At 42.9% G+C, this 12734-nt stretch overlaps 2 protein-coding genes across 2 annotated transcripts; one reads left to right on the forward strand and one right to left on the reverse strand.

Moving 5' to 3' along the window:
• Positions 1 to 4455: 4455 nt before the first annotated feature.
• Positions 4456 to 9156, reverse strand: PFICI_12213 (uncharacterized protein; the record flags this gene model as incomplete). Its single annotated transcript, XM_007840794.1, has 1 exon — positions 4456 to 9156. One exon carries the CDS (start codon positions 9154 to 9156, stop codon positions 4456 to 4458), a length of 4701 nt encoding a protein of 1566 aa, XP_007838985.1.
• A 1952-nt stretch (positions 9157 to 11108) lies between these two features.
• Positions 11109 to 12528, forward strand: PFICI_12214 (uncharacterized protein; the record flags this gene model as incomplete). Its single annotated transcript, XM_007840795.1, has 4 exons — positions 11109 to 11266; positions 11322 to 11650; positions 11703 to 12176; positions 12263 to 12528. 4 exons carry the CDS (start codon positions 11109 to 11111, stop codon positions 12526 to 12528), a joined length of 1227 nt encoding a protein of 408 aa, XP_007838986.1.
• Between the last annotated feature and the right edge of the window lie 206 nt (positions 12529 to 12734).

The raw sequence follows: 12734 nt of genomic DNA on the forward strand, positions 1-12734 counted from the left end.
TTTAATTATTTTTATTTTCGGATATTTATTGCTTAATATTTTTTTTTCGAAGCTATCGTTCCTTATTAGTATAAACCCCTAACACCTTTTATACCTTAGGTTTATCCTAGAAACCCGTAGTGTAGTCGTTATAGGCGATCGCTATTATAATATTTATTAAAACCCCTAATAAAATAAATATAGTAAAAGCGAATATAACGCATCGCGTGCCATATCTAATTACGATATTTTAAATTTACGTATAATAATAAATAATAGCCTAAGCCTATATATATTATATATTAATTTAAATTGATACTAAATCGATTAAATTAGGAATATAAGCCTATTTTTAACGTTTTTTAAATTTTAATTAATTATAATATTATATAATCCTTTACCGTAAATATAATGCCATTTTACCTTAATTTAATATTTATCTTTTAAAATTCCGAATATAACTTTATATATATAAGCGTATATTTCCGTTAATTCGGAATTAGTAAAGCAATAGGCTAATAAGATTGCTATTTAAAATAATTAGAATTATTAAATTTAAATTAAATAAAAACGTACCTTTTTTAAAGTTTATATTATATTATTTAAAGATAACTTCTATTTCCTTTAGGCGTTAAAAATATTTATAATTTATATTAACTATAAAGGATTTAAAATAAAATTAGCGCTATTATTTAGTTTATTTTTAATAAAAATATATTATTATTTAATTTAAACCAAAATCTTATATATATTAAATATATTATTAAAAATTAATATAAATTATAAATATATTAAAATATAAATAAATATTTATTAAAAAAGCCTAGCTACGTTTAAATATATATTTATGCTAAATTATAAGCCGCCCGGTTCCTTTAGGAAACGAAAAAATTTATTATTTGCGAATAATATAACGTAAATAATCGTTATTTATAAGACTTTAATATACGTCAAATATAATGCGGCTATTATATTATTAAAGCATATTTTGCAATTCTTAAAACCTTAAGAAGCCATTTAAATCGAATTAATATTAATTCTATTAATTATTATATTTTAAATATATTTAATATAAGCTTAATATTACCTATATTTTGGATAATTCGAGCAATATTATCTAATAAATAAGGCGGGACTCGAGTTAGCGGAGGTGGTGGATGGTCGTAAATTTTTTTAAATATAATAATTATCTATAATATAATATCGAATTATTTTAAAATAATAAATATAAATATTATATTATAATTTACGCGTAAAATTAGAATATTCCGTCGATAATGCGTTTTAGCTATAATTTATTAATTTTAAATATATATTATATTTTTTTTATTTATTGCAAATTTGGGCTTTGCTTTTTATATTAAAAAATATATAGCATTCGTTTAGGTTAACTTTATCCGTAATATACTTTTTAAAAAAGATTTAGTTAATAAAATCCTATTATTTATAAAATTTTAATAAAACCAAAATATCGAAATAGCCTTCCTATTTTAATATAAATCGATAATTATAATAGCGAATTCTTATTTAAGGCTTATTAATAATATTATTATATTATAATTATATAATTTTAAAATAATAAAATCCTCGTTATTCGTGGTATAATTATTTATTTTTTAATCGGTTAAAAATTAAGCGTGCCTATTTAAATATAATTTAATATAAATTTAAAATTATATTATAAAAAATATTTACGCAATCGCTTATTTAGCAGAAGTTTCTGTTTTTATTTTTAAGCGTATAGCTTCGAGCTTTTTTAATAATTTTATATTAACTAAGGTATATAACTAAAAATGCTTTTTTTCGAATAAAAATTAGCACGCTTTTCCACCTATATACTAATATATATACCGTATAATTATAGCATTATCGAATATAATACTTAATAAAAAGTAACTAGGTAATTTCTTTATTTTATTATATTAAAGCTTATCGTAATTAGTTATAATATAAAATATATTTAAAAAAATATTTATATAATCCATTAGCAACTCCTTTTTACGGTTATTTAACCCATTTATTAAAATAAAAATAGTAATACCGTTAAGGTTATTATTTAAATATTTAGGTATATTAATTGCGAATTGCTTTTTTATTATAAATAATATATATTATAAAAATATACGTTTTAAAATAGCAGGGTTTAAGCTTAAAATTAAATTTATTAGCTTTTTAATAACCTAAAATATTATTGCTAAATTAATTTTAAATCGATTCGTTTTGCAATAATATTAAAATTTACGCCTTTCCGACGTTAAACGTTATCGGGTATTATATTATTATCGTCGAATTTATTTAGGTTATTTAAGTCGTTATTAAAATTTAAATTTAAAATTTTATTAAACCGTTTTAAAAAAGGCTAAATAAAAAAAATATCGTTTAGCTAAAACGCAGCTATTTCCGCTTTAGGATTTTATAACGATTAAGCTATAAAAAAGCAATTTTTTTATTATATTTTGCTATTTATTTTTAATTTATATTTATCCTTTCTTTTAATTTTTTATATATTTTTTCCTTATTCTTTTCTATAACGACTATATTACGGGTTTCTAGGATAAACCTGAGGTATAAAAGGTATTAAGGGTTTATGCTAATAAGGAACGATAGCTTCGAAAGAAAATATTAAGCAATAAGTATCCGAAGGTAAAAATAATTAAATTAATTTATAAATATAATCGTTAAAGCGTATCAAATGCTTTATTTATAGGTAAAATAAATGCTTAAATTAATTACTAAGGTAATAACTATTTATATAGGAAATCCTTTTATAATATATATTTATTTATTTTTTTACTAATATTTTTAAATTATTATTATAATAGTAATACTTACGTATAGCTTATTAATCCTTATTATAAGTTTTACTTTTAAATTATTAATTTAGTAATAAGCCTATTAATAGCTATTAATAGGTAGCAGGGGTATTAGGCTAATCCTTATTTGGAATATTTGCGGACTTCGGTTCTAAGCCCCGTATATTATCTTTTAAGCGCTAATATCCTTTATTTTGCCGTATGCAAGGGTGTATATTCGTAACATTTTCCGATACCGTATTTTTTCGATTTAATATTTTCCCGATTTCGCCGAAAATATATTTAAAACTCGTTCCGAATTCGTTCTAAATTTATTATTTTATAATTTTATAATTTTCCAAAAATTGCTTTTAAAAGGCTGGTATCTATATAATAGCGGTTACCGCCGAGGCATATACCTATAAAAGGTTATATATAAATTTGCATACGCTAAAGTCGTAAATCGATTTATTTGCTTTATTTAAATAAATGCAGATAACGGTAGCCCCGCAGGTATCCTTAGGTTATTTTATAAATTCGCAAAATTATAGAGAAATTCCTAAGTCACCTAGGGGGGGGTACCCTTAGTTTATGTGTAGTCTCGCCTTAGCCCGTAGCAACTTCAACGATTTCAATTCTTAATCCTCATACGCTTTCTTATATAATAAGCTGATAAAAAGACAGGGTTGTCGTTTGTTCCAACAGACCAAAATCGGATATATACTACTCACATTCTCGCCTTTTATCAGCCGCCTAGTGCCTTTCCTCCCGAGTTCCTGGTTGGCGGTAATCGACCATTGCCCCGGTGGACTCGGTTAGCCAGCCCTGCGTGCAACCTCACGATTCAAAGGGTCGGTCAAGGCTGAGTGAGCATGGGGGAGTGGAGTTGTGCACTGTCAAGTTAAGATCAACAGCGTTTAATTACGCCCCCCTTCAGGTCTAGCGCCTCCTCACTGGGCTGATTCAGTGAACCAGGAGACAAGTCCAGCTTGCCTGTGATCTAAAAAAGAATGCGCCGTGTGTCGATGGTGTAAATGTTGTCTGGTTTAAGCATGATTTAGCTTGATAGGTACAGACAATGACGGAATGGTATCAGAGCGGTGCAATACCAATGACCCAGCCTGAGCGCAGGTGGCATGTCTCTTGCTGGCTTGTCTGTATAAACCAATTCAGAACATCGGGCACATAGATACTTACCTCCTTACCTATTGACCAATTCAGTCTCGATAAAGAAACACTCTGGTCCACGTCACTCATGAATCAAAGTCCCAGATCTACGCACCTTCAGTGGCATATTTCTCAGTAGTGTACGGACTGTTGATCATCAATCAATTCTTGATAACACGAAATTCAACGTTCGCTGAAAACGCAATAGAGGCCCATCATAAACTCCTTCCCACGAAACGAAAACGATAAAAACGCAGTCGTGACATACAAGTTTGACTGACCCTTAAAAGACTTATGATACAAACGTGATACAAAAAACAACAACAAGACCCCTGGCCGAGATTTTGGGTTCCATGTGGTTCAAGTCATACGTTGCCAACTCCATTGACTCCGTTCTAGTGGGTTTTCCTGATTAATGCTCGTGATCGTGATCGCGTGTGCCCTTTAACAACGCCGAGAACCTATGCCTGAGAAGTCCAATGGAATGACGAACAGAAGATGAAGAACGAGGGCCCTTCTATTCCCCGCCCCTCCTTTTGGCCCTGACGAGCTCAGCAACGAGTTCATCCTTCTGCCGCTCGCCCTCAAGTATCCTCTGTTTTGCAGCCGATCGGTCCATGTTGCGTGCTTCCCGCTCCTGTTTGAGTTTGTACTCGAGTTCTCTGAGTCGGAACATCCACTTTGTGTCTCCATCACCGCCGCCCGAGGTGCTGTTGGTGGCCTCGTATTCCGCTGGCGCATGAGCATTGGTAGACGAGCTACGACTCATGGTGTTCGTCCTTGTTTTCGAGCTTGACGTGGCTTCGAGATGTGATGCCTTACTCTTAGTAGTCAAGCTGGATTTCCGTTGACCATCAATCTCGGCATCGCCAGGCTTCTTCTTAATTGGTCCTGTGGGAATATGCGGAGACGGGCTGCCGTACTCGTCTACATCTCCCTTACCATCGCCATCTCCACGCCAGTCGAAGTAGCCGCCAACCGCCCTGGTTTTAGCATCATTGGCCCTCATCAAGGTGGCATTTTCAATCTTGAGAGCGCGGATCGCAGCTTCAAGTTGAGAGATTCTGGCAGTTGCAGAGAAATCGCCAGCAACGACGCCGTTGCGCACGATGGACTCGAGGCGATCGAGCTTTTTGGAGCGCAAATCCAAGCTGTTGTCCAGTGCCTGGTATTCCTTCCAGAGTTCTTTCTCGACACCCTTAATGCGAGTCTGAAATCCGCCAATGACGGACTCAATGTGCTTGATCGCAGCCAGGAGGTTCTTGCTGAATCCGGGTAGCATTGTTGCCACGGCCTCCAAGCTCGGTAGAGCCCGACCATTAATCAAGCTGTGGTCATGAGCCCAGTCGGTACCGCACACGGCAGACAACTTGGTCCAGAGAACCAGGAGAAGATTGTTGCGCTCCGTCAATTGGTCCTTGAAATTGTTCTCCAGTTGGGCAAGCCTCTTCTTATCACTAGCGCGCGTGGACTCTAGCTCGACAATGCGAGTGTCTTGGTTCGTGACGGTGCGGGAAACATGTTGGTGGGTTCGCTGGAAAGTCTCGTAAGAGTTCTTAGTGTTGCGATGAGCTTGGCGCTCCTTGTCCAACAGCTCAGCAAGCTTCTTGCCCTCGAGACCGTGCGATTCGAGCAGCGCATCCCGCTGTTTGATGATACGATCCTTCTCCAATACCGATGCCTTGGTCGTATCGAGCTCGCGGACGGTGGTCTCCAGATCTTTCTGGACCTTGGCTATCGACTTAAGTAGACTGGATCTAGTGCCATTGAGATCACCCAAAGCTTCGCGCAAATTGTTTTCAAGCTCCATGAGCCTCTCCTTCCACTCGGCAGCTTCGACTTCGCGGCTCGTGAGGTTCTTACGCAGACGCCGTGCCTCGTCTTTAGCCGAGGCGAGGTCTTTGTTTTGTTCATTGACAAATCGCTGGACTTCCTCCTTCTCACGCGTGGCGATGATTTCCCGTTGTCGTCTCTCATTCGCCAGTCGCTGATCCAGCTCCTTGGCGCGATCACGCTCTTCACGGAGACTTTGTTCCGCATTTGCAACAGCAGCTTCCAGATCACCGATGCGGATCTTATCAGCCTCCTGCTCTTCGCGCAGGAATGCAATTTCGCCCTGGCTGGACTCTTGTTGAACGCCAAGCCGGTTAGCCTTGTCATTGGACTCAACGAGTTTGGCTTCCAATTCCTCGAATTCCTTGTTACTGTCGGCAACTTCTGCCTCGAGCTCTTCGATTCGTCGATACTTCTGTTCTTGGTCGTCTTCGAGGCGCATGAATGCTTCGCTAAGCTTATGCATCTCTTCCTGTAAAGCACTGAAATTATCCGTTGACTCTTGCAGTTCGAGCTCCAGTCGTTGCATATCCTCGGTTTGTTGATCGACGAAGGACTCGAGGGCCAATATCTCCTCTTGCGCCTCCTGCCGCAAATCATTAAACTTGGTTTCAATTTCGGAAGCCTCTTGAAGTGCCTCATCTCGCTCGTTTTGTATGGCGATCAGATCATTCATCGCATTGTCGAGCTCATCCTGTAGGCTCATCGCGGTTGTCTCGGCTTCTTTCTTGCCCTCAACGGCAATCTCAAAGTCTTCCATGCAGGTCTCGAGTTCCCGTTGCAGTTCCTGATTCTGCAGTCTGAGTTCGTTGATCTTGTCACGATGCTCCGCGAGCTTGTTCTCAAACTCTTCGCGTCCGGGGTCCTCTGCAGCCATAGTGAGTCGCGTTCGGGCACTTATCCTAGATTGTGATCTCTCATGGCCGCCGGCTCGGGATGCGGATCGATCCAGCAGTGTATCAATGGTTGATGGCGCATGCCCATTACGTCGTTGCGCTAGTTTCAAGTCTTCGATCTCTTGGTACAGCCTCTCCTTCTCACGATTGCGTGATGTAAGCATGGAAGTTTGAGCGCCCACTTCTCTCCTGAGCTCGGCGTTTTCGTGTCGTAACTGCTCACTCTCTCGGCGAAGATCTTCCACAAGCGTGCTGGACTGGCTCATTGATCCAAGGTCCATGTCTCCAGAGAGGCCTGACATGGGGCGCGATCTTGTGGGTGATGTTGGCTTTGCCTTTCTAGTAATGTTGTAAATATTGGTCGTGTGGTGCATGCCTCCAGCGCCGCTGCTCAGAGACCCGGCAGGAGCCCCATGGGCCATGTTGAGTTCTTGCTTGAGACGGAAGATCTCCTCGTTCAGTCTTCGGTTGTCCTCATCGGTTTGTTCACGGCGGGCAGTTTCTTGTTCGAGAAGATCCTTGAACACGTCTGCCTCTTCTTCGCGACCTAGGCTGTTGCCCATCCGTTCGCCTGCCTGATCTCCCATTGCCTTGACGGTCTCTGCGAGTCTCCTCTTGTCTGCCTGGTTGGTCATGTTCTCGCTTCTCAGGCGTTCGATTTCTGTAATTTGTTGCTCGACACGCTCACGTAGATACAAGAGTTCTTCCTCCCTCTCATCGTCATCAATAGGTGATTCTGTCTGCCCATCTGACGAGTAGCCACTCTTGGCAGTACTCGGCCGGGTATCTACTTCATCGCGCAATCGCTGTTCGAGCTCCTTATTCGCTCGACGTAGTCCTTTATTGTCGCGTTGTAGCTTTGCCAACTGAGTCTTGAGCGTAACATTCTCCGAGACCATTTCCTTAACACCTTCTTCAGAGAGCTTGTCTAGCCGGTCTGACAAGAACATGACCTTGAGCTTGAGATCAAAGTTCTCCTTGGATAGGCGTTCGATGGTACTTGATTGCTCTTTCAAGGTCATACTTCTTCCATTCTTTGCAGCAGTGCCTGGCACCGGAGTGAAATCGACCATGGTCTTTCGGAATGACTTGATTGGAGTTTCGAGACCATTCTTGGTTTTGTACTCAATCGCCAAAGACTCGGGAACCTCTACATTTTGAACGTGCTTTGCGATGACGGTGTCGGTGGGAGGCAGAAGCGTGTTACTTTTTGTAGCCTTTGGAGTTGCTAAATTGTCCTCGCTGCCGTTTAGCTTGCCAGCTCTTTCCGGGAATCCATCAATCTCCTCTAGAGGCTCCAGCGGCTCCAATGTCCGAGTAGAATCAGGGAGGTCATCAAGTCCAGAGGCCCAGCTTCCCATGCTCACCGATCGAGAGAGGACATTGCTAAGACTCCGTTGCATGCCTCCAGCTGGGACGGCGCCGCCCGACTGAATAGCAAAATCCGCACCGAGACCGACAGTATTGTCGCTGGAACCGTCCTCTTCTGCAGAGTAGGAAGAAACAGAAGACCTCTGGCTAGCATGCCTACTGTGCAAATACTTGGGTCTATTTCCAGAGCGCAGTGCAGCTCCTGGCGTACTTCCAGCGTCAACAGACAGCTTTTGGGGGTCTAGCTCTGCGGTATGATCTCCGCGACTTGACGCGCCAGCCGAGAAGGAGTGATCGGCCCAAGGCAGTCTCAGTCTTGAGCTATCCCGAGATATCGAATGCTCCGCATCGCTCGTGCTGTATTCCTCCCCGGAGGCGGTATGTTGGCTAGCCATGGAAATTGCTCTCGAGATTGTCCTCGCGGCAGCAGCGGCAGTTGGGGAAGATGACAGGGTCTCGAGGGAAGAGGTCGTGTTGCCAGGCTCGGTGTGATCAAAAGAGTGATCGCCATGTAGCTCGGCATGTTCTGCGTCTAGCAATGGACTTGAAGGCGTGGCACTAGATATATTCTGGGCTGGCAATTCGGAGTCATCGTGGGTAGTATGCCGATCCAGGTGGGAGTCATCGTGACTGTTGCCATTGTATGAATCGTGTTCGTCATCTCTCTCTTCGTCTGGCTCTGATGCGGTCGCTGTTGCTGGCGTTGTGCTGCGTACTTCGTGGGGATTTTCCGCTTCCGTCGTAGGTGCCTCTCCTCTTCCTGCTCTTCCTCCTTCCACTGGGAGTTCTGCACCGTGGTCTACACCCCCGTTGTAATCACCGTGACGTGACTCTCGTAGCGGACTCGGTGCCTTTTTGGAGGAGGCCGAGGCGTCAAACATAAAGGTATCGTCGACTCCGCCTTCGGGCCCAGCTACCCTAACTGGCGATATGGGAGGCACGAAACTGGACTCGACGTCTTGCAGCAGGTGGGCTCGGAGGCGTTGCTCCTCGGTCATGGAGTCGGCATGCGCGTCCGAGGAGTCGCCGACATTGTAGCTATCGTCCTCAGGAGGCGAGTCTACCTTGAGGGCGGGCGACTGGGAGCGAGCGCCGGCGCGGCTCTCGTCTTCATCCATGGGATCGAGTAGGAGACTTCATGCATTCGGTGGCAATTCTTGTCTCTGGCGAAAATCTTCGAAATAATGTTTCTGGTCGTGATTGTCGTCGTCGTCGTCGTCGTCCTTCTTCTTTTTCTTCTTCTCCCCCTTGTCGGCGCGTTGGGCTTTCAGATCAATTGAATGCGAGCGACAGGGTTTGGCGGACATGCAGGCCTGGAGCTAGGGGGAGGGTGGATATCTAATGCATTTACAATACCTGGCGGTGCTGTGCTGTATGTACTGTAAGTAGGTACGTGTCGTGCGTTAAGTTGTACGATTTTGGGGGGCGTTTTCCCTTAATTCTTTTACTTCAGCGACTTGGGCTTCGATAAATGTTGGAATGAATGAATCAGTCGAATTGCATACATCATGAGTCATGCAGAGGTGACATCAGAACGATCTCTTTGGGTGCAAAGATAAACTTCGAGCGAAGAATGTCGACTTTTACTAGATCTATTGATCAGAGCTCGTAGTGTTTTTGCAATGGCAGCGTGGCCATGATGTTTCAATCATTTGGCTTCCAATCAAATGGTCCTGAGTCTAGGTAGGTACTTGCTTCTTTTGTCTGCATCTAGATTTCTTGTGAGGGGCTTCCCAGGCTCGCTTGACCCAAGTCAACAACAACGCGCATCATATGGAAAAAAAAAAAGGTGCCAAAACAACAACAAATTTAGGCTTCGGCATACGCATGGATTCTGTCCACCAACCACCTACTACATACATGAACCTTACCCACTCCACCAAGTCCGACATTCCAACCTAACCAGCCTCACCCATAATCCCTGATTGTTGTCCGTTGGTTCAGCTGTTCTTTGTCTGTTCTTTGATGCTTGGCGATCTTGAGATCCATCTCAGATTCCCTGCCGTTTTAGCGGTTGCAGAACACGTAGAATTGTCGCTAAAAGTTCAGACACCAGCTAACCGCATGCCCCGCTTCACTTCGAAGGGGGGGTTTCAGGGGTTAGCAAGCGCCTGGCGCGCGGCCTAACTGAACACCTAGCCCTGCTAACGGCGCGCTACACTGTAAACCGTTGACAACCGTTCCAAGATTGAGTCTTGTGAGGTGAGATCATGTGTGCTTGAGGTAAATTCGTCCAGCTGGTTTTCATTAGTAAATCAGTTGTGACGAAAGTGCCATTTCGAATTCTGGGATAGGATGCACAGGTACCTCGCTGTTTGAATTCGGAGGATTTGATTTATACTTTGTACGACAAGTCAAGACACGCTTAGGGCAGCATGTGTGAAGCGTGTATTATATTCCGACGGCTTTGATGATGATATTTGCTGCAGAAGAATATTTCCGTACCCATTTGAGTCAATCCCCTAGACCTATACGTATTGATGCTTCATCAAGTTGTCTGTCATTTGCCTCCCGGGGCACTATTCTACCGATCCACAGGAGCTGGTGCTTAATACATTTAAGCCCTTCCACTTATAATACATTGCTATTGCATCTCTTTATAATTCAGTCAGGGCCGCTCAGGTGTTAGTATGGCTAACTTGATTATCTAAGATTACCAAATTGTATGTTTTGGGTTTGACCCAAATAAGAGAAGAGAATGAGAAGAAACAACGAGACACTGCTGACCACCCATCGTGCCAACCCTTCATGGCTGACCGTCATAGTACTACACTGTCTGAGCCACACACCGGATCCGCGGAGCTACTATAAATGATAGACTGCCCCGTCCGGCGAGCCGTTTTGGGCACGCCGGTCCCGTGTGGTGAGTACAAACGGACGGCACTCGAACTAGACGACATAAAAGGTTGCAAGCATGGCCAATCTCTGTATCTCTGCCATTGCGCAAGGCTCCGTGGAATTGGATATATTTATCCGCCATCGTAAGTAAAGAAATCTTTGTAAATTTGACTCGCGTTGCACCTATTCTTTCAGCTACGCCTGACCACCTTCTTCGTACGAACTTGCAGTCATGGTCTCCAAGAAACCACATGTTCTCATAATTGGCGCCGGTCTGGGCGGACTCCTGCTGGCACAAGCCCTTCGCAAGCGGCAGATAAATTTTGAAATCTTTGAGCGAGACGCACATGCGAATGCTAGACAGCAAGGCTGGGCTCTCGGCTTGCACAGGTACGGTGTCACCGAGACCAATGAATTACTTCTTAGCATTGACTAACCATTATAGTATCCTAAACGATATCCAGGCCCACGTCCCAGATGAGCTTCCTCCCATTGAGCCATCTGTGAATCATCTCGAACCTTTGAAATTGCCTGCGCAGTTTGCTTGCTACGTAAATGGCCTGCGTCTGGCCGTCACTGGATCCCCAGACACCTTTGTACTGCGAGCGAACCGAAATCGCCTGCGCCATTGGCTAGCCACCAATATTCCCATTAGCTATAACAAGCAGGCAACAAGTATCGAAGAAGCTGAATATGGAGTGACTGTACACTTTCAAGATGGCACCCAAGTTTCAGGCGACATACTCGTGGGTGCTGACGGCATCAATAGTTATGGTAAGCATGATGCCAGTATTTGCAGAAATGTCTTGACTGATATAGTCATCAGTGCGAGAATACCTTTTATCCCGGCCGAACAAGGAAACACTTCAAACCAACCCGTTTGCCGTTATTGTGGGAGAGACCACTCTTGCTGGTGCCGAATTTGAGCGTCAATTGTCCCTGAGCCACAGTTCATACCTAGGCATAAGCGCCAGCAAGACCTTGTCCATATTTGTAGGGCTGGACAAGGTCTCTGACGATGGCAGAACTGGCTATTATTACTGGTATCTCATGGTTCCCGATGAGCACACTGACAACCTTGATCATTGGACAAAGCACGCTACCAGGGCCGAACGATTGGAAAAAGCACTGGAATATGGAAAACAGTTGGATGATACGTTTACCGAGATCATCAAGCTGACACCCGAAGAGGGCATGCGGACCGATGCGTTTTCTTTCCGCGATGCTGAGATCCTGGAGCACGAGGTCAGAGGTGGCCGCGTTACCATGTTGGGCGATGCAGCTCACCCAATGGCACCATGTTAGTTCCCCAAAATCCCCCTGGTCCCTCAGGATCCCGTCAAATTGTGCCACTCAGCTGACGTTTTTTTTCTTCATTTCATCAAGTCCGCGGTGAGGGAGGAGTCCATGCCATGCGCGATGCTCTAGAGCTAGCTGAAGCCATTGATAGGTGCGGAAACGATGGCGGCGAGACGATCCTCGAGAACATCGCAGCATACCAGGAACATATGATGCGTCGCGGCGTTGAAGCTGTGCAAAAGTCCAGAGGCCAGGTTCGTGACGATCGCAGGCAGGACGAGCCATGGATGATCTGGGGGTATCCGACAAAGCCGACTCCAGAAGAGGCAGTCAAGTTATCAGACTGGCTATGAAACATGAATTCATACCTGCAGGTAGCTAGTGTTCTGTAATCTATAGATGTAAATCAGAGCACAGTCCTTGTTGCACTCGCTTTCGGCATAAAGAATACAGGTAATTGGTATTCGACTTCCTTGTCAGTAGTAGCAGCCGTTGTGGCGGCGCCCCGCAGTATAAAGTAAAGTATAGCGCCTGATAAGTTAGGCTGTTGGGGCAGTAG

Source organism: Pestalotiopsis fici (assembly GCF_000516985.1).
Source record: "Pestalotiopsis fici W106-1 unplaced genomic scaffold PFICI_Scf_10, whole genome shotgun sequence".
Classification (NCBI taxonomy): Eukaryota; Fungi; Ascomycota; class Sordariomycetes; order Amphisphaeriales; family Sporocadaceae; genus Pestalotiopsis; species Pestalotiopsis fici.